The sequence below is a fragment of the Bos indicus genome, chromosome 19, assembly GCF_029378745.1.
Source record: "Bos indicus isolate NIAB-ARS_2022 breed Sahiwal x Tharparkar chromosome 19, NIAB-ARS_B.indTharparkar_mat_pri_1.0, whole genome shotgun sequence".
In the NCBI taxonomy this organism is placed as follows: domain Eukaryota; kingdom Metazoa; phylum Chordata; class Mammalia; order Artiodactyla; family Bovidae; genus Bos; species Bos indicus.
In genome coordinates, this window is record NC_091778.1 from 18,706,499 (window position 1) to 18,728,106 (window position 21,608).

Sequence of the window (21,608 nt, forward strand, 5' to 3'; positions counted from 1 at the left end):
TTTCATTCGTGAGGAGTTAAGGTTGTAGGGTCACTTTTAAGTAGTGATGGGAGGTTATTTCAGTAATATGCCCATATAAGAGCAAGTATGTCAGTGAAATAGAAACCAAGACGAGACCTAGAATGAAGTTAAAATGTATCCATTGGGATAGAGAACTAGTGTTCATCAATAAAGACTGACTTAACGTCTTTTGTAATTATCTTTATTTAAAAATTGTACCTGGAAGTAAAAGACTTAACTACCTGATACCAAAGAAAGATTCCATACAGCTCTAAACAAAATGATGAGCAGTTTCTAAACTAATCAAGACCACATTGATGATATATTAACCAGTGCAATAAATTTCACTAGGCTTTGTAAGCAAATACTTTAAAAAATGGAATCATTGTCCGTATCACCCATTCTTTTCAGAACATCTCTTTTTAATATTTTTATTTATGTAAATAAAATATGCTCATTTAATAGAAAAACTAAAAATTACATCATTGTGCAGAACATGAAAGTTCCCTGAAATTCCACCTACCTACCCCATTAACCTAGGTAACCATAGTGAAGTATGTTGTCCCTTCCAGATTTGTAAGCATTTAGTAAAACATGTCGGAGAAGGCAATGGCACCCCACTCCAGTACTCCTGCCTGGAAAATCCCATGGATGGAGGAGCCTGGTAGGCTGCAGTCCATGGGGCCGCTGAAGGTTGGACACGACTGAGCGACTTCACTTTCACTTTTCACTTTCATGCACTGGAGAAGGAAATGGCAACCCACTCCAGTGTTCTTGCCTGGAGAATCCCAGGGATGGCAGAGCCTGGTGGGCTGCCATCTATAGGGTCGCACAGAGTCGGACATGACTGGGGTGACTTAGCAGCAGCAGCAGCAGCAGTAAAACATGTGCGTGCACACATACACACACCACAAAGATCATACTATTTTGTAATACATATTATTTTGCAACTTAATTTCTCATTCATTAATATATTCTGGACCTCTTTCTAGGTAAGTATATATTGTACTAGGAAACAAAAATTTATCTTCATCCATCCTTCTTCATGGACATTTCTGTTGTTTAAAGGTCCAAACAATGCTACAGTCAGCTTCTCTGTAGACATATTTGCATGTCTTTTCATGAAATCTAGTTTCTTAAAACGTCCAGTCTTTGAAATTTCTCTCAGTGACTTTCCTTTATCTGTGTTAAAGAGTGAAGAATATGTTGCTTAAGTCTAACTGTGTCCTGGAAGCTTTTGGAAATGCCAAAACCAACCGCAATGACAACTCAAGCAGGTTTGGAAAATACATGGATATCAACTTTGATTTCAAGGGAGACCCGATTGGTGGACACATCAATAACTACTTATTGGAGAAGGTAAAATGTGCTTGGTTTCTGAGGGTCATGTTTGCAAATGCTGAATTTTTGAGGGGGAGCACTAGAATTGCGTTTTCAAATTGAGTTATAGTTCATGTACAATATTAGTTTCAGGTATACAATGCAGTGATTCAGTGATTTTATATATTATAAAATAATCGCCTCACTAAGACCAATTACCGTCCATCACCATGCAAACTTATTACAGTGTCAATGACTATATTCCCTGTGTGTATGTCACCTCCGCATTTGTAACTGGTAGTTTGTACTTCTCAATACCCTCCACCTATTTCACCCATCCCTCCCCCAACACCATCCTCTCTGACAACCACTGTTTGTTCTCTGTATGTGTGATTGTAGAATTTCTTTTACTGCTCCAAAGTAGCTTTTAATCCTCTTCTCCATCCCTTCCTGCCCCTCAGTTACTGTTCTGTGACATTAATGTTCTCCTTCATTGTTCTCTTATTAGCATTACAATGTCAAGTTGGGAAAAGTTATAGCATTTGTAGATAATGATTTAGGTGTGTGTGTGAAGGGAGGTGATTGAACATGTGCAAACTTTGGGGTGAGGGTTAGCAAAAACCCATCTAGGATTAATCGCTTCTACTCTTTTTACACATCCTCCCATGTTTGTATTTTAATTAATTTGAAATCTCCTTTCTTCCAGTTTCTATTTGTTCACTGCCTTATAGTAACATATATATATGTATATTTATATAGTAATATAGTACTTTGTGGTTTTATAGCCTAATTGTGAGGCATACTACATTTGGTCTGTGAAAACTTTGAGTATGTTTTTATCTGCCATATGAGTGAAAGATCCAATTTGTAGAAGAGTCCAGTCAAAACTTTCCTCTTGGGACTGCTAGAGAGGCTGTGTCCTAACTAATCTGGAGTAGATTTGCCTGGTTACAGTAGTTAAGGTTGAGCTTGACCAAGTTAAGTCGCTGCCTTGAACTGTACTCAGAGATGAACTGACCTACCTTCTCAGTTAAGGGCTTTCCATCCCAGTCATACCATAGCAACCTTTATGGCAGCAGAATGCAGTCTTAACCTTCATTTTTGTTTGTGAAGCTGAAGGCAGACTGTTCAGGAAACAGTGTTTTATCAGAGTCAGTTGGAAAAGGACAGGAAATGCCAGTTATTATCAGTCTGTTTGTTTTTTTTCCCAAAATGTTTCATGCCTTCACTTTATGTACATATTCAGGCAAAAGAATCCCCTTACATTTTGAGTCCTCTCTTAAGAGCAATCTTTTTGAAACCCTCTCGAGCAGAGGAATCTGTGGACGGATCTTGTTCGCCTGCCTGACTTCAGTCCAGGATGTAAGGTGGTGCTTTTGGAAATACCAGCAGATCCTCAGGAAGGGAATGCTGAGAGTATTCCTCCCTAAACATTCCTTCCTATTCTCCCCGCTGCCAATTCCCTCCCCCTGAAAATTCCATCTTTAGGCTCCAGGTTTTAAAAAACATCAAAATAGCTTCATTTTCGGAAAGTTTAAGAAAGAATTATCGAAAGATTGCACAGAAAGCTCCATGGGTTGGTCCCATCCTTGGGGTCCTTACGACCTTTCAGGGCAGTGCTGGTACAGGGTTCTCTGGGAGAGTGGCTCTCATTTTGTTTTAGCAGTACATTCGCAGGTTTTAATGCGTTTCTTTTTTCCCCCCTTAGTCTCGAGTTATTGTGCAACAGCCAGGAGAAAGGAGCTTTCATTCTTTCTATCAGGTTAGTAAGCCCTCGCGCAGATAATCGTCCATTTGTTCAGGCGTGCACGAAATGAAATGGATTTTTACTTTGGGGATCCTCCCCTGCCTTGTGCCTCCCTCGCCTCCGTCGGCCCGCGACACGTCACACACATGGGCACACATGCATACACCCTCCCCCACGGGGCTCTTCAGGGACTTGAGGAGCATGGCTCTTCTCAGAAGTTAGCAGGTAGTTAACCAACCGGACGACTGCCTTGGTTGAGCTTCCCTCTGTCTCTTTGCAGTGTAATAACAGTTTAATGACCCTAAAGGCTTTTGAAACGATACATTCTGAATATGGTAAATTAGTTTTATTTTTCAGTTGGAGCTATTGTACCCATTTTGCAGCACTCCAGAGATGGGAATACAAATTCAGGTTATTTTTGTTTAAAAAAAAAAATCAATTTAAAAAACCTGATAGTTACATTTTTTTCAGTAAACCAAAGTGTGCAGTTTCACATACAGAATTTCAACATAGTGCCTTCTGAAATTCATGTTCTATCGAGAAGGACGACGTGTATTGTGTCTGTGTTTTTGTTGATATTCACCATGTTTTCAATAAACTAGTTTTCTGCCAAATATAGGAGTTCTGTTATTTCAAGAACCCGTGACTGGGATTTGCCTGGTGGTCCAGTGGCTAAGACACCAATGCAGGGGACCCGGGTTCAATCCCCGGTCAGGGAACTAGATCCCCCATGCCACCACTAAGGACCGATGCAACTAAATTAATAACTTAAATTTTTTTTTTTTTTTAAAAGAACCTGTAACTTTTTCTGCACTTGAGTGAAAGTTAAAATTTGTCTTTGTCCAATACTACAGTCCTGGCTACCCAATTGTCCTGTCCTGGGATTGGAGTTTGAGGAGGAAAAGCTGTTTGTTTCCAGTATGATTCAACATATGACTAGCTGCTGATGCCTTTTAGATTGAAGGCAGTATTGACTTTTTCTGAATTCGAAACACAACTGCACACTGTCTAGATAACAAGGTTGATAAGCACATGACTGCCATAGAGCACTGGCTCCCGGTTCACAAACAGCTACAGTCCAAGCAAGAACCTTTCATGCCAGCTATGTTGGGAAAGGGCTAAGAACTTTTAAGTAATTTTCCTTCTGACTGTGTATAACATTCTCCATCTCTGATGATGTTGAAGCCATTTCCCCTCGAGATAAAAAATAAATCTTCAAAGCCAGAGGACCTGAGTGAATTAACCCAGAAGATGAAAAACAGCTAGTTTACCATTAAGTTTGGAGTAAGAAAATGGCAACCCAATCTAGTCTTCTTGCCTAAAAAATTCCATGGACAGAGGAGCCTGGTGGGCTGCAGTCCATGGGGTCTCAAAGAGTCGGACGTGACTGAGGGACTGAGTGCCAGTAAGTTAGAATACATGGTATATTGGGTTCAGTGGGTATATTGATAGCTTATTTTTATTTCGATGTTTTTCAGCTGCTGCAAGGAGGTTCGGACCAGATGCTACGTTCTCTGCACCTCCAGAAATCCTTGTCATCCTACAGCTACATCCATGTTGGAGCCCAGCTAAAGGTAAGCGTTTCCTTTTTGAGATGATTCAGATATAGAATCAAAGAATCAGAAGGGACATTAATTAATTATCGGTTTCAGCCTGCCACCTTAAGGCAAATGAATGACTCTTTTATTCTATTTTTAAAATTCTCTAGGACAGAGATTCAATGTATTATTGATGCAACAACTTTGCTTAATAACCCATTACTATATTTTATCACCATCTGACAGGAAAGAAGTTTTTCTCTTGTGATCTTGTGGGTTTTTTTGTTTTTAATTTTTAATCCCATTCCTTTTATTTTGACCCTCTAAAAACATTGTTACAAGTAGGAAATCCACTGCAAAAGAAGTAGGATATGATTTGGCCAAAGGCAAGTTGTTATAACAAAAGAAAGCTGAAAAGCACTGTGGTTGAAAAATATCAAAGATCGCCATTCATTCGTTTTTCAAATCATGATTTTGATGAAATAGTTTTGTGATCCTTGGAGCATTTCTATTCAGCTTTCACATTTTTCCCCCTTCCCTTGCATGTAAAGCCCTTGCACACACGTAACACCGATCCTTTTGCCCTTTGGTTTCTAATTCGTGTTCTGCTATACATCTAACTTCTGCTAGCCAATTTGTAGCTAATCCTAATAATATAGTGATTTGCCAATGGTAGGTTATAAAAGAGTAATTATAGTTTCATTGGGGAAGGTGTATAAATACATGAAATAAGATCCGAAGGGAAATAGACCAGGGTTTACTTGTTTACTCTGGGTATATAAAGTTATACATACTTGGGTTCTTCTGCTTTTTCCATATTTAATATTTCTTCTATAATTAAAGATGCATTGCATTTGTAGTTTGGGGAGAAAATAAAACACTTTTTAAAAGGAAAGACTCCAAGATGTGGGAAGCATGTCTTTTTTTCAAATTCTTTGTGATTCATCTTAAGCTAATTATACCTGTATTAGTGGTTTTAGTGATATTTTTATTATCACACATATAAATAAATGATATTTAGGGTTTTGCAATCAGTTTTCCATTGTTTGACATTTAAGTTGCACAAGTTTTATACTTTTATCGTCACCCAAGAACAGGATGTTTGGCTGAAAATTAATTGGAAGCAAGCAAAACAACAGAGGGCAACACCCCAACTTTTTTGAGAATAGATCAGAGGTACTTCAAAATGTATAAAAGATTGTAAAATCAACACTTAAAAGAACAGTGACTGAAAATATTCTTTTTAAATCAAATTGTCTCGTGACCTAGTGACTCTTGACTGGGTCATGTAAAGCACCCACAAAAAGCAAATATTAAATGAACATTAAGTCTTTTCTTCAACACTAAATTTACCTTAGGTTCCCTTTTCATCAACAATTTTCATTCCTATTCCTCCCCTTCCTTTTTTTTCTGCCCAATAAAAACCAAGAAGTAATATATGATCATAGTCAAAACCTAAAATAAAGATGAACCAAAAGGAAATTAAAATATACTAAAGCTCACCTTTCAGAGATAATTGTTGGTAACAGCAGTATATATATGTATATATTTATATATGGAATAATACAATAAATCCTAATTAAACCTTTTATTAAATTATAATATAATCATTAATATCTTTCTATGTAAACAAATATAAATTAATAGAACAGTTTTAATAACTATGAAGTATTACTCTCTATGTTTCATAACTTAGCCATCCTAAAATGTAGGACTCATGTACAATTAAGATACTGTGGGTTACAGGTAAGACCCAATTAAAAGTCTCCAAAAACAATAAGGAACTTGATTATATCATAACAAGAAGCCCCAGGATGGGGCAGTTCCAGAGTTGGTTAATTGAGTGCCTTAACAATGTCAGTAAGAGACCCAGATGCTTGTTTGTTTCTCCAACTTACAGTTTTGCCATCGTCACTGGATTTGGCTGGTCTGCTTAAGCTGATTTTCCTCATGGTCCCAAAATGGCAGTGGCAATTCCAGCAGTCACGGGCAGAGAAAATGCTCCTGGCCACAACCCTTGATAAGCTAGGGAAGCCTCATGTCTTATGGGCCAGAATGGCTTCTCATGCCCATGACTGACCAATCACTTGGTTAGGGGAAAAAGATCCCTGTGATTAGTTTAGACCAATGAAGATTTACCTCCTAAGGTGAGGGGAAACCAGTCCTGAAGAACACATGCCCTTGGCGAGGGGTGAACAAGTCAGAGTTTCGTCAGTAGGAAAGAAGTAGGGCTGGAAAATGCCCCTTGGGTAGGCAGCCGACAGTTCCCCTCAGTAGGAGGACATGTAGACTTCCTGTCTGGTTTCTCTGCAGTTTCAACACTGTGGCGGCTTTTGATAATAATAATCTGATAGTTGGGCACTTTCACTGTGCTAGGAACTGTTGTTGTCGTTCAGTTGCTAAGTTGTGTCCGACTCTTTGCAACCCCGTGGACTGTAGCACGCTAGGCTTCCCTGTCCTTCACTATGTCCTGGAGTTTTTCAAATTCATGTCCACTGAGTTGGTAATGCTACCTAACTATCTCATTTTCTGCCATCTTCTTCTGCTTTTATCTTCGATCTTTCCCAGCATCAGGGTCTTGGGAAAGACTGAAGGCAAGACCCGTATATAAAGGAAGCTGCTGTATGTAAATTCTGATTTCCTTCTCCAATAGCCATGTAAGAAAGGTACCATTATGCCCTTTGTCCCCATGAGGAAATTGAGCCTCAACAAAGTTAAGCATCTTAGAGAGCTGGAAAGGGGAAGAGTTTGCCTGGTTGAGTCCTGGAATTAAAGGAACACGTGCTCATCAGGCAGAGGGGACCCCTTCCTCTGATCTTCCTCAGCAGGTGAGCATCAGGCCAGGTCTCTGTGTCCCAGCCAAGGCAGAAACTCACAGAGGAAAGATCGGACTCCCCGCAGCCACTACTTTGGAAAAACTCTTAAGATGGGCAGTTACCGTTGCTTTACTGTGAATTTTATTGACACCCTTGTATTTCCAATGGGCTACAGATCAAGGCAAGCAGTTAGTCTTTGAACCCTTGTCTTAGTCTAGTTGGGTTGCTACAACAAAAATACCATAAGCATATGAGAAATGTTGATTTCTCATAACTCCGGAGGCTGGGGAGCCCAAGATCAAGGCCCCAGCAGAGTCTGTGTCCACTTTATGGTTCAAGGGTTGTGCCTTCTTGCCATGTCCTCACAGGGCAGAAGGACCAGGGATCTGTCAGCTTAAAAAGATGCACAACGTGAGAATTGTGAGTTAAGTTCTATCTGGGCAAAATGAGGACTGCCTCCCAGGAGATAGCTCTGAGAAGCTGCTCCGAAGAGGTAGTAGGGGAAAGTCAGTATCTTACAAAAGGTTTTCTGCTGGTCATGAGGAGCTGATGTCACCATGAAGGGTTTTAGTGCTTCTCTTTGATGTGAGGAGATGCAACAATTGGGATCGTGAAATCAGCTCCTGAAAATAACTATGTAAAGACCTGTTCCACCAGTTTCCCTGGAGCATAAGGTGCCCCATCCCTGTTGTCCACCCTGAACTCCCTTCAGGGCATGGCAGAGGTCAACAGCTGCAGCTGCGCAGAGTTCAGTCCGCACAGAGGCAGATGGCAGAGGCCCTCCCTTGGCAAGCACCAATTTGTCATTGACAGACCTCTGGGGTCTCTTTTCTAAGGGTACCCATCCGAACATGAGGGCTTCATCTCCAAGACCTGATCACCTCCCAGAGGCTCCATCCCTAACACCATCACCTTGAAGGCTAAGATTTCAACATATGAACTTGAGTGTGAGGTACTCAAGGTGCTCAAGTAGCGGCCTGTGTGTGTGCTAAGTCCTTTCAGTCATGTCCAACTCTTTGTGACCCCATGGACTGTAGCCCACCAAGCTCCTCCATCCATGGGATTCTCTAGGCAAGAATACTGGAGTGGGTTGGCATGCCCTCCTCCAGAGGATCTTCCCAACCCAGGGACTGAACCCGTGTGTCTTATGTCTCCTGCATTAGCAGGCAGGTTCTTTACCACTAGCACCGCCTGGGGAGCTCCCAGGAGACTCGGGGGAGAGATATAAACATTCCTTCTACAGGAACCCTCTTGTACAGCGAGAATCTCTGACATCCTGAATGCTTACAGAATGCTTGAAAAAGTGAGGTCATATTCCCGGACCGTTTCCCAGCTAGCCAAATGATCGAGGCAGGCCACTTGGCTTTTGGGGATGGGGTGGGGAGTGTTCTTCCTCACCTTTGAAGTAGGAAGCCTGACCAAACCAGCGTGGGAGCGTTGTTCCCAGCCTGGACAAGACTAATTGTGGAACCAAAAGCCACAGACGACAATAGCTAGGCATGTGTCTCGGAGGCTCCTTCAGTCAGAGTTTCCACTTGTGGTCTCACATCTCATGCCACTTCCTCCACTCATCCCAGAGCTTCTCTGAGCCAACTCAGGACTTGCTCCTTCACTGAAGCTTCCAGAGAAGTGCCTGGTGCTTATTATGAGAGACGGCGGCTCTCACACAGAAGTGGGCCTTGTGGATGTTGCCTTATATCGCTACCCCTGAAATCATTGTATTTTCTCTGGATACTCCCCATCCCTTCAATGACTTACTCCAAAGGCATCAGGACCTTGGCTACACTTAAATTTAGTCTCCTGGTTTTGTATGTTAATGTTCAAATGAAATGTCTGTGACCTCGGTTTCCTGTTTTCATTCCCAGTCGTCTATCAATGATGCTGCAGAATTCAAAGTAGTAGCCGATGCCATGAAAGTAATTGGCTTCAAACCCGAGGAGATTCAAACAGCGTATAAAATCTTGGCTGCTATTCTTCACTTGGTGAGTGGGGACGCCTTTCTGAAGTTATTGCCTCCCTGTGGAGCTCGGATGTTCTTTCAGAAGGTTTGGGGTTTTGTAAAAAAGTAATTTATGTAGAGAAAATTTCTCTGACATGTTGAAGAAATTATTGTATCTGTAGTTTCCTCCACCATTTTATAATAGTATGAGGGATTTTCCAAGCCACTGTAGGTTTTGAGACTGTGGCTTTCGTTCACTGTCTTCTTGATATGTTAGGCTTTGGACTGGTTATTTTCAAAGGTAAAAGAATTCAGCAGTGATGTGACCACCCATGAAGTAAGCTCAAATCTTTTGAACAGAGTCAACTTCTAATGGCATTTGAACCAGAATCACAGAGCTAGATTTTTATTGTCTCATTTTATAGATTGGAAATGAATGACTGGCTTAAAAGTACCCCCCACCCCACCCCCAAAAAAGCACAGCCAGTTCATTGCAGCCAGTACCATGGGCCACCCTGGCCACTTCAGCACAAGTTATGTTCCACACATCACACTAAACTTAGAAGTAAAGAACTGTCAGCGGGAGTCTTTTCATTACTGTCTGTATTTATTAGAGATCTTGAAAGCATAATGAACCTGTGGCCTCCTGGTGAATGAGTGACAACATGAATGCAAATCTGGAATAAAAATGACTTTGCACTTTCCTGTGGAGAGAGTAACCCTAAGGGAATCAGAAATGCACAGGACCTGGGACTTCCCTGGTGGTCCAGAACCCGCCTGCCAATGTAGGGGACATGGGTTCCAGCCCTAGTCCAGGAAAATCCCAGATGCGCGGGGCACCTAAGCTCGTGCACCACAGGTGCTGAGGCTGCGTTCGAGAGCCCATGCTCCCCAATAAGAGAAGCCACCGCAGTGAGAAGCACGCACCCCGCAACGAAGAGTAGCCCCCGCTCCCTGCAACTGGAGAAAGCCCACACGCAGCAACAAAGACTCAGTGGAGGGCTCCCCCCCAAGAAAAAAAAGAAAGAAATGCTCGGGACCTATATGAAAACTATTATAAAGCCGCATGTAAACAATCTCTTAAATAAATGTTTATGAGTGGGAAGACTTTAACATTCTAAATTATTTCGTTGTTTCAACTAGTTTATAAATACGGTGTGACAATAATGCTTCAGTATCCAAAGAAGAATTTCTTTTTTCAGTTGACATAATGATTCTAGAACTTACTAGAACAATAAGCATATACTAAAAGTGAATATAATGTGTTAAAGGAGAATAGTAGGGTAGGGGGAGCTGGGGGAAAGAGACACAACTAATTCCAGCCATTTAAAATGATAGTAAAAGCCGCAGTGCTTTAAAACTTGGTGCATAAGTTCAGCACCAGATTAATCAACAGACTAGTTCATGTGCTGGACACTTGGTAACTGGCTAATATTTATTGTCTGGAAAGAGTAACATATAAATAGACTCAAAAAATTGGTGGAAATTAATGTGTAATAAAGGTTATATTTCAAATCAGGAGGAAAAGCTTAGACTATTCAGTTGATGCTGTTGGAGCAAGTAATCATCTGAAAAAATAAAGTTGGATTCTTACTTTATACTGACATACCTTCTAGCTGGACTCAAGGCTTAAATAGGAGGGAAAAAACTGTAAAAGGAATAGAAAAATCTATTAAATATTCATAAAATCTTCAGAGTTGGAATGATCTAAGCATGACACCAAAGAAAGAGAAACCCTGAAGCAAATGACTCATAGATTTGACAACATAAAAATATAAAATTTCCATCCATCAAAACCATACACTGAAAATTGAAAGATAGAGGAGTGTCTGGAGAAGGACGAAATGGATGAAGCACTCAATTTTTATGTGTTGAGATATTAATGTATTTAGGAAGATAGGTGCTACAGACAAGGTCCCTGGGAATTCTCTCACACTGGCAAATCGTTCCCTGACATCGTTTTTCAGAATCTCAGTGGAAATGATGTGTCTTGGTTTTTCTCTTCTGATACAGGGGAATTTAAAGTTTGTAGTGGATGGTGACACTACTCTGATTGAGGACGGCAAGCTTGTATCTATCATCGCGGAATTGCTGTCCACCAAGACGGACATGGTGGAGAAAGCCCTCCTCTACCGGACGGTGGCTACGGGCCGCGACGTCATCGACAAGCAGCACACAGAGCAGGAAGCCAGCTACGGAAGGGATGCCTTCGCCAAGGTGGGAGTTTAACCGGCGGCCTGTTGGCGTTGTAAGGGCTCTGGTACCAAAATTTCTAATGAATCCCTAAGTTTCTGTTTCTAGTTATTCGTGGTTAGAAGTAGGGTGGCTCAGTGGTAAAGAATCTGCCTGCTAAGCAGGAAACCCAGGTTCAGTCCCTGGGTGGGGAAGATCCCCTGGAGAAGGAAATGGCAACCCACTGTAGTGTTCTTGCCTGGGAAATCCCATGGGCAGAGGAGCCTGGCGGGCTACAGTCCATGGAGTTGCAGAAGAGTTGCACGTGGCTTAGCGACTGAACAACATGAAGGAAGTCTGGGGGAGGTAGGAAGATCAGCAGTCCAGACAAGACAGAAGTTTGAGATGGCCGTGAGACATCCAGGAGTGCTGTCAGGCAGGCAGGCAGGCATGGGACCTGGAGCTCAGAGGAGAGCTTGCGTTCAGACAGTACTTTTGGGGGGAAACATCATATCACTGTTCTTTATTGTCATATGAAATGACACAGAAAAGAGGAGATAGGGAGAGAAGAGGACCAGGAGGAACTCCAGCTTTTAGAGGTCAGGTAGAGGAGGAGATGGTTAGATAGCATCACTGACTCAATAGACATGAATTTGAGCAAACTCGGGAGATAGCAGAGCACAGAGGAGCCTGGCGTACTGCAGTCCGTGGGGTTGCAGAGTTGGTCACAGCTTAGTGACTGAGGAACAGTAAGAGAAGACCTACTAAAGGTCACCAAGAAGGAATAGCCGGTGAAATAAGAGGCAAATGAATACAGTGCGATGTCATGAATTAGAGGGCAGAAAGTTTCAAGGCAAGAGTGGGATCTGGGTAAGATGTCCATGTGGAGAAACGAGAAAGTGTCCATAGAGAGGTGCTTGGGGTCCTTGATGAGCCATTTCAGTGAGAAAATGAAAGAAAATGAGAGAAAATGAAGACTGGAGTGGTTGGAAGAGGAGGTGAATAGTGGAGGTTGTGTGTCTGGACGTGTATAGGTGAGAGAGCAGGTATCTGGAGGGAGATGTTAAGGAAAGACATTGCAGGACACATTTGTATCAGGATATGAATGTGTGCGAGTGTGTGGTGCCTTCGTCCTTTCGTGTTGGTGTGTGTGTTCTTGGGCATTGAATGTATATTTGAACCTCAAGGAATTTGAAATGCTGTCCTTTTGGCTTAGATCTTTATTTAGCATTATAAGTCAATGTTTGTGTATTTAGAATCCATAGAATATAGAACTCATTAGTTCTCTGCTTTTTATAGTTGATGAGGTTAAAATAAAGCAACAAAGTGACTTATATGAGATAGTAAGCAAATTATTGGTGTTACCAGGTCACAGAGACACACCTAAGGAATTTTGTTGAAATATAGCTCACATAGTGACCAATAATAACCACCATCCAAACATCATGCAAACGTCACATCATTTTTTAGAAAACGATCTGTATTTCTCATTTTTTAGCTTACAGGATTAACAGCTATGCTAAATGCTAAGGAGGAGGTCAATAAGAATTTAAAACGTATCACAAATCCAGGGCTTCCCTAGTGGCGCAGTGGATAATACTCCACCTGCCATTACAGGAGACGTGGGTTGAACCCTGGTCCAGGAGGATCCCAAATGCCGTGGAGCAACTGGGCTAGTGTGCCACAACGATAGAGCCTGTTCTCTAGGGCCTGGGAGCTGCAACTGTTGAGCTCACATGCCTCAGCTACTGAAACGCATGTGCCCTAGAGCCCTTGTGCCACAATGAGGTGGGGTGGGGCGGGGGGGCTCTGCAATGAGAAGCCCACACATCTCAGCAAAGACGAGCCCCCGTTCCTTGCAAATAGAGACAAGCGCACACAGCAACAAAGAGCCAGAACAGTCAAAATAAATAAATGAATATAATTAAAAAAAAATCCAAACAGAGGACTCATTTCCAACGTGCAAGAATTTACGAGGTCATTTTCATCACAGGCCATATACGAGCGCCTTTTCTGTTGGATTGTCTCCCGCATCAATGATATTATTGCGGTCAAGAACTCAGACACCACCATCCATGGCAAGAACACTGTTATTGGTGTCTTGGATATCTATGGCTTTGAAATCTTCGACAACAACAGGTAAACCAGAGAAGATACTAAAAACCCTATTGTTTTGTTGTTGTTCTTTTAAAATTTGTTTGAGCCTGATTGATTCCTTTTCTTGCAGCTTTGAGCAATTCTGCATCAATTACTGCAACGAGAAGCTCCAGCAGCTGTTTATTCAGCTGGTCCTGAAGCAAGAACAGGAGGAGTACCAGCGGGAAGGGATCCCCTGGAAGCACGTGAGTGGATTCATGATAAAGCCAACTTCTAGCATCCTAGGGGTCTGCTGATTTCCTTGGGTGCTTGAAACACAGCACCCTTAGCTTTCCTTTTGGGGTATGTTGTATGAAAATGAGTTGTAACTCATTTTCAGGGTTGACAGGTGGGGTTTCTCTAATTTGATCAACTCTCTGTTTGGGACCCAGAAAGGGCTGAGTTAAAATCAGTAAACTTATGTTCACCTGATTGCTGATACCCTGTAGGTTTTTGTTTTATTTTTTCTTTCTAATTTTCTTGAGGTATAATTGACATATAGCACTGTATAAGTTTTGGAGGGGAAAATGTCAACCCACTCCAATATTCTTGCCTGGAAAATTTCAGGGCCAGAGGAGCCTGGTGGGCTACGGTCCATGGGGTCACAAAGAGTCTGACACGACTTAGCTACTGAGCATGCTCGCATGCACTGTGTAAGTTTACATTATCCAGTATAGCAATTTGACTTAACGCACATCATGAAATGATTACCACAATGAGTTTAGTGAGTATTCATCGTCTCATATAGATAGAAAAGAAAAGAAAAAAATATTTTACGTTGACGTATAGTTGATTTACGATGTTGTGTTAATTTCTGCCATAGAGCAAAGTGATTCAGTTCTACATATATATATGTACATTTTTTAAAGATCCTTTCCCATTATGGTGTATCGTAGAATATTGAATCCAGTTGTCTGTGCTAGACCGTAACGCATGGCTTTTTGATTCACATCTGTCTGTTTGACTTTAGCATCCTTTATACATTATTCATAGCAGCAGCTTTTGCCTTCAATGGACAGAACTTGGCTTCCTAGTAGAGTTTCTTCTCCTTCCTTCTTTCCTTTTTTTGGTCTTATTCCTCTTTTTTCTTCCTCTACTTTGTAAGCTCAGTGGCACTCTGTCGTCTCTGGTCAGGGAAGTCCATACTCCCTGAAACCAGCGCATGAAGACAGCTGCGATGACTGATTTCCATTCAGTCTCTGTTGTGTCACACGAGTTTCCACCTCTCTTCGCGTGGCTCTCTGGGAACTTTGTATTTGTCACTGGTCTAATAAGATGTAGGCAGACAGTTTGACGGATGCAGGGCGCAGTCCCACAGATCACAGCTAAAACCAGGACCGTTAGACTTCCTGCTCATGAAAGAAGTGGGACCTTGTCATTTTCTTTGAAATTTTTATTATTAAACAATTTTGCGAACAGACTTTAAAAATTCAAAAACTTCTGAGTTTCCTTTTATTTCTGTGTTTATCCTTTGCCAAGTATAGACAATGAAGTCCATATTTGTTTTCTGATACTCAGTGTAAGCAGTAAAAACCTATTTGAAATGCTGTATTTAAATTACTTTTATATTCCTTCCCACCTTCTTACTTGCTATCTTCTCTGATTCAGGAAAAGTAGATACTGGAAACATACATATATATTATATATAATTGCATATTTTATATCTTATATATGTGTGTATATATGGTATAATAATTAGCTTTCCTGCTTTAAATTGCTTCTTTGCCTTCCATTGTGTTATATATTAGAATACCATAAAAAATTTTGTTCAAATATATTAGTATAAATATTACCTATTTATAAATAAACCACAGGTGTATTATTACTTTCTAATAGGATTGCCTACAGTTTTGATTTAAAGAGTGAATTCTCATCACATATTTAACATCTAATTCAGTAAAGTTAATATGCAACTTTATAGAATGAATCTGTTGTGTCTCATAATACACAATTATAACTAGGGTTTAGGTTTTTATAACAAATTTAATCATAAACTTGTTATTCAGATGTGGTTCAGAGATACTGGTCAAAAATATCCTGTAACAATCAGAACATCAAATTCCACAGGCATAGTTGATAAAAGGAAAAGTCAACAATGGCAGGAGGCTATTCCAAACATATGAAAAAGGAGGGAAAAAGCCCTTTAAAACAATTCTTAGTGAAATAAACCAAGAGAAATATGTCCTAGAGGAAACAGAAGACTCTCTTAAGGGTAACAGTTACTGAGGACAGGCCGAATGCCCAAATTAGAATTCCTATTCTGGGCAAGTATTTCCTTTAAAACCCCCAAACTTATTGACATAGACACATTTTTCGTTGTTGTTCAGTTGATAAGTCGTGTCCGACTCTTTTCACTGCAGCTTGCCAGGCTTCCCTGTCCTTTACTATCTCCTGGAGTCTTCTCAAACTCATGTGCATTGATTTGGTGATACCGTCCAACCATCTCATTCTTTGTTGCCATCTTCTCCCCCTGCCCTCAATCTTTCCCAGCATCAGTGTCTTTTCTAGTAAGTTGGCTCTTCCCATCATGTGGCCGAAGTACTGGAACCTTAGCATCAGTCCTTCCAGTGAATATTCAGGGTGGATTTCCTTTAGGATTGGCTGGTTTGATCTCTTTGCAGTCCAAGGGAGTTTCAAGAATCTTCTCTAGCACCACAGACACACTGCTGTATATAAAACAGATAACTAATAAGGACCTACTGTATGGCACAGGGAACTCTATTCAGTACTCTGTAATGATCTATATGGGAAAAGGTCTAAAAATGAGTGAACATATGTAGGTATGTAACGGATTTACTTTGGCTTCCCAGGTGGTACTAGTGGTAAAGAACCCGCCTGCCAATGCAGGAAACATAAGAGATGCACGTTCCATCCCTAAGTTGGGAAGATCCCCTGGAAAAGGTCATGGCAACCCACTCCAGTATTTAGTCTTGCCCGGAGAATGCCATGGCCTGAGAAGCATAGCAGACTACAGTCCATGGGGTTGCAAAGAGTCACACACAGCTGAGCGACTAACACACATCCACCTGATTGACTTTACAAAGAGTCACACACAGCTGAGCGACTAACACACATCCAACTGATTGACTTTGCAAAGAGTCACACACAGCTGAGCGACTAACACACATCCAACTAATTGACTTTGCTGTACAGCAGAAACTAACACAGCATTCTAAATCAACTCTACTCCAATAAAAATTAACTTAAATAAAAAGTAAAAACTCCATCCCATCTCTTTATCTCCTGTGTCCCCTAAGAAACCTCTTGGGAATGCCAGGTGGCTGGAAGAATCTGATTTGTAAACCCCAATTTTAGGCAATGCTTAAAGCAGCATTAAATTGTGAACCGAAAGCTACTGGACTCTTCAGCAAAGACTAATTACTTGTAGATAGCCAGCTGGAATTTGGGAAACTTAATTCTTTTGGCCTTAACGACAAAAGGCTTAGTCTTTAATTCCATACTTGAAAAGTCTAAGATTTCAGCTATGTTGATTAATATAGAGTTCCTACTTTTTGAACATTTTTAAAATATTTTTTCCAAAGATACAAATAACATTTTTCCCTGATGAGAAATGTAATAAAGTGCCCACAATAAAAGTACATACTTAGACCAGGGCTAATCTGTCTCTGTACTAACATTTTGTACCAAGCCTGTCCTGTGCATCGTAGGATGTTGAGCAGTATCCTGGCCTCCTCCTAGTCATGACCATCAAAAACGTCTCCAGACATTGCCAGATGCCCTAGGGGTTCCGGGGAAAGTCACACCCCATTGAGTATCACTGATTTGCTGCTGCTACTGCTAAGTCGCTTCAGTCCTGTCCGACTCTGTGCGACCCCATAGACGGAAGTCCATCAGGCTCCCCCGTCCCTGGGATTCTCCAGGCAAGAACACTGGAGTACACCATTTCCTTCTCCAATGCGTGAAAGTGAAAAGTGAAAGGGAAGTCGCTCAGTCGTGTCTGACTCTTAGCGACCCCATGGACTGCAGCCTACCAGGCTCCTCCATCCATGGGATTCTCCAGGCAAGAGTACTGAAGTAAGGTGCCATTGCCTTCTCCGATTGCTGATTTAGACAAACCAGAAAAATATAAAAAAAGTAAAAGCCACCCAGTTTGCAGACTTTGAGTTCATGGAATGCAGAGGAGGTCTTGGAAATAGAGGTGGAGCTGAAAACCACAGCTGGCACGAGCCCTTGGATTTTTAAATACCATTGAGCAGGAATCCATGAGACATAGTTCTCATCTATTGTGAGTGTGTCAATTTTAGAGAGGGTAATGGAAACAACTCTCAGATCAGGTACCTCCTGAATGATCAGGGACGTATCAACACACGGGATTAAAGTGCATAGACTGCCCATCTTCACGTGATGCACAGCTTGCCTGAGTCAGGCCCATGCGTGCTTTCTCTCGGAGTCTAGTGATAAATATGCTGCAAGCTGTCAGGATAAACAGGCTTCCCTGGTGGCTCAGCCAATAAAAAATCTGCCTGCAGTGCAGACCCAGGTTCGATTCCTGGGTTAGGAAGATCCCCTGGAGGAGGAAATTGAAACCCACTCCAGTATTCTTGCCTGAAAAACTCCATGGACGGAAGAGCCTGGTGGGCTACAGTCTATGGGGTTGCAAAAAGTTGGACATGACTGAGTGACTAACACTTTCACACTTTGATCAGAAGAAACAGGTGTAGAAGAGGATTATTATACATACTTTGTATGTCTTGAAGTAGAGAAAGATTCAGAAGTTGTTTATAACTTTTTTTTCAGCTTGTGGAAGCAAATGAAAAGTGTATTCTTACTCTTTATGGATCCTTATATCTGATAATTAAAATTTTTATATTGTACCCTGAAAAACTGTGTTAGATCCATATATGCTTTTTAACTTTTGGGAAACTGGAGGAGACACTCTGCATTTTGGTCAGCCAGGGTCATGTAACTAAAAATGCAAGTTCTGTGTAGTACCTTAACTTCATCAAGTTAGGTATCAAGTACTACTTCCAGGTTATTTGTGGGCACCTAGTGGAAAGTGAAGAGGAACTAAAAAGCCTCTTGATGAAAGTGAAAGTGGAGAGTGAAAAAGTTGGCTTAAAGCTCAACATTCAGAAAACTAAGATCATGGCATCTGGTCCCATCACTTCATGGCAAATAGATGGGGAAACAGTGGAAACAGTGTCAGACTTTATTTTTTTGGGCCCCAGAATTACTGCAGATGGTGACTGCAGCCATGAAATTAAAAGACGCTTACTCCTTGGAAGGAAAGTTATGACCAACCTAGAGAGCACATTGAAAAGCAGAGACATTACTTTGCCAACAAAGGTCCATCTAGTCAAGGCTATGGTTTTTCCTGTGGTCATGTATGGATGTGAGAGTTGGACTGTGAAGAAGGCTGAGCACCGAAGAATTGATGCTTTTGAACTGTGGTGTTGGAGAAGACTCTTGAGAGTCCCTTGGACTGCAAGGAGATCCAACCAGTCCATTCTGAAGGAGATCAGCCCTGGGATTTCTTTGGAAGGAATGATGCTAAAGCTGAAACTCCAGTACTTTGGCCACCTCATGGAAAGAGTTGACTCATTGGAAAAGACTCTGATGGTGGGAGGGATTGGGGGCAGGAGGAGAAGGGGACAACAGAGGATGAGATGGCTGGATGGCATAACCGACTCCATGGACATGAGTTTGAGTGAACTCCGGGAGTTGGTGATGGACAGGGAGGCCTGGCGTGCTGTGATTCATGGGGTTGCAAAGAGTCGGACATGACTGAGCGACTGAACTGAACTGACTGAGTGGAATATGGCGGAGAAGGCAATGGCAACCCACTCCAGTACTCTTGCCTGGGAAATCCCATGGATGGAGGAGCCTGGTAGGCTTCAGTCCATGGAGTCTCAAAGAGTCGGACACGACTGAGCGACTTCATTTTCACTTTTCACTTTCATGCATTGGAGAAGGAATGGCAACCCACTCCAGTGTTCTTGCCTCGAGAATCCCAGGGATGGTGGAGCCTGGTGGGCTGCCGTCTATGGGGTCGCACAAAGTCGGACACAACTGAAGTGACTTAGCAGCAGCAGCAGCAGTGGAATATGGGGGCTTCCCTGGTGGCTCAGACAGTAAAGAATCCGCCTGCAATGCGGGAGACCTAGGTTCGACCCCTGGCTTGGGAAAATCCCCTGGAGGAGGGCATGGCAACCCACTCCAGTATTCTAGCCTGGAGAATCCCCATGGACAGAGGAGCCTGGCGGACCACAGTCCATGGGGTCACAAAGAGTTGGGACACAACTGAGTGACTCAGCACAGCACAGTGGAATATGGGTCTTGTGATTAACAGCCAACAGATTGAGAGTATGGGGAGTAAGGTTAGGTGCAGTGTATGAAGACAGGATTAAAATAAGACTTGGTGAAGGAAGAAACATTATCTACTTTATAATTTTCACCTTGAGCTGTACGGTAAGTCCCCTCCATACAAACCTTCAAGTTGCAAACTTTTAAAAATGCAGACGTTCATGCCAGCCCCTGTGTGCCAGCTATTGTACTATTATACTTTCAAGGTACTGTACTATAAGGTGAAAAATCTTTATTTTTTGTGTTTGCTCATTTTTTTATGTGTGTAGTATTTATGTGAAGAATATTATGAACCTATTACAGTACAACCTATATAGCTGATTGTGTTAGCTGGGTACCTCGGTTAACTTTTTTGGACTTACAAACACACTCTGAGAATGGAACTCATTCATTTGTAAGGGACTTACTATGTTCATTTAAGGCAATTTTTTAAAAATCTTGACCAAGCTCTGCAGCCTGTGGGATTTCAGTTCCCTGACCAGGGATTGAACCAGGGGCATGGCAGTGAAAAGTGCGAAATCCTAACCGCTAGACCCCCGGGGAACTCCCAAGACAAAATGTTTTATGATACAAAGTCAATAAATGCATCTTTTAAAAAACCTCTGCTAAAACATGTACTCATTTTAGCATTGAAGGTTTTAGTCACTCAGTCATGTCCCATTCTTTGTGACCCCGTGAACTATAGCCTGCCAGGCTCCTCTGTCCATGGGATTCTCCTGGCAAGAATACTGGAGTGGGTTGCCATTTCCTTCTCCAGGGGATCTTCCCAACCCAGGAATCGAACCCATGTCTCCTGCATTGCAGGCAGATTCTTTACTGTCTGAGCCACCAGGGAAGCCTCATTAATTGTGATTTACATATTTGACATCAGAGTGACTTGAACTCCTGATACCCGTGGAGGCGTTGGTGTTGCACCTGGTTCCCGTCCCGTTTGTAACTGGCTCTTTGCTGTGTCCTCCAGATTGATTACTTCAACAATCAGATCATTGTGGACCTGGTGGAGCAGCAGCACAAGGGGATCATTGCCATCCTGGATGACGCCTGCATGAACGTCGGCAAAGTCACTGATGAAATGTTCCTAGAAGCACTTAACAGCAAACTGGGCAAGCACGGCCATTTTTCCAGCCGCAAGGTACCGTGTATAATGAGCACATCCTCTCATTTTGATCTGTACGATTTTCCTCATTGTTTGACAGAATCAAATGAATTTTTATGTTGGGGTACAAGAATGTCCACACGAATATGAAAGGCTGTAAACATCCCTGAAATGATGTATTGCTGTGGATAAATTCTGCTTCTCTGGTTTACTGGGATGATGATGTTGTTGTTGTTCAGTCACATCCAACTCTTTACGACCCAATGGACTGCAGCACGCCAGGCTTCCCTGTCCTTCACCATCTCCCGGAGCTTGCTCAAACTCATGTCCATCGAGTCAGTGATGCCATCCAACCATCTCATCTTCTGTCATCCCCTTCTCCTGCTTTCAATCTTTCCCAGCATCAGGGTCTTTTCTAATGACTCAGCCCTTTGCATCAGGTGGCCAAAGTATTGGAGCTTCAGCATCAGTCCTTTTAATGAATATTCAGGGTTGATTTCCTTTAGGATCAACTGATTTG

General features: G+C 41.9%; 1 protein-coding gene across 1 annotated transcript in view; it reads left to right on the top strand.

Moving 5' to 3' along the window:
* Nucleotides 1-21,608, top strand: part of MYO1D (myosin ID) — a 357,348-nt gene that overhangs the window by 107,425 nt on the left and 228,315 nt on the right. The window contains exons 4-11 of the mRNA XM_070772692.1: nucleotides 1,194-1,359; nucleotides 3,029-3,082; nucleotides 4,546-4,641; nucleotides 9,287-9,403; nucleotides 11,374-11,577; nucleotides 13,526-13,671; nucleotides 13,760-13,874; nucleotides 20,954-21,124. Of these exons, the coding sequence (XP_070628793.1) occupies nucleotides 1,194-1,359; nucleotides 3,029-3,082; nucleotides 4,546-4,641; nucleotides 9,287-9,403; nucleotides 11,374-11,577; nucleotides 13,526-13,671; nucleotides 13,760-13,874; nucleotides 20,954-21,124 (1,069 nt within the window). The remainder of the gene's footprint in view (nucleotides 1-1,193; nucleotides 1,360-3,028; nucleotides 3,083-4,545; nucleotides 4,642-9,286; nucleotides 9,404-11,373; nucleotides 11,578-13,525; nucleotides 13,672-13,759; nucleotides 13,875-20,953; nucleotides 21,125-21,608) is intronic.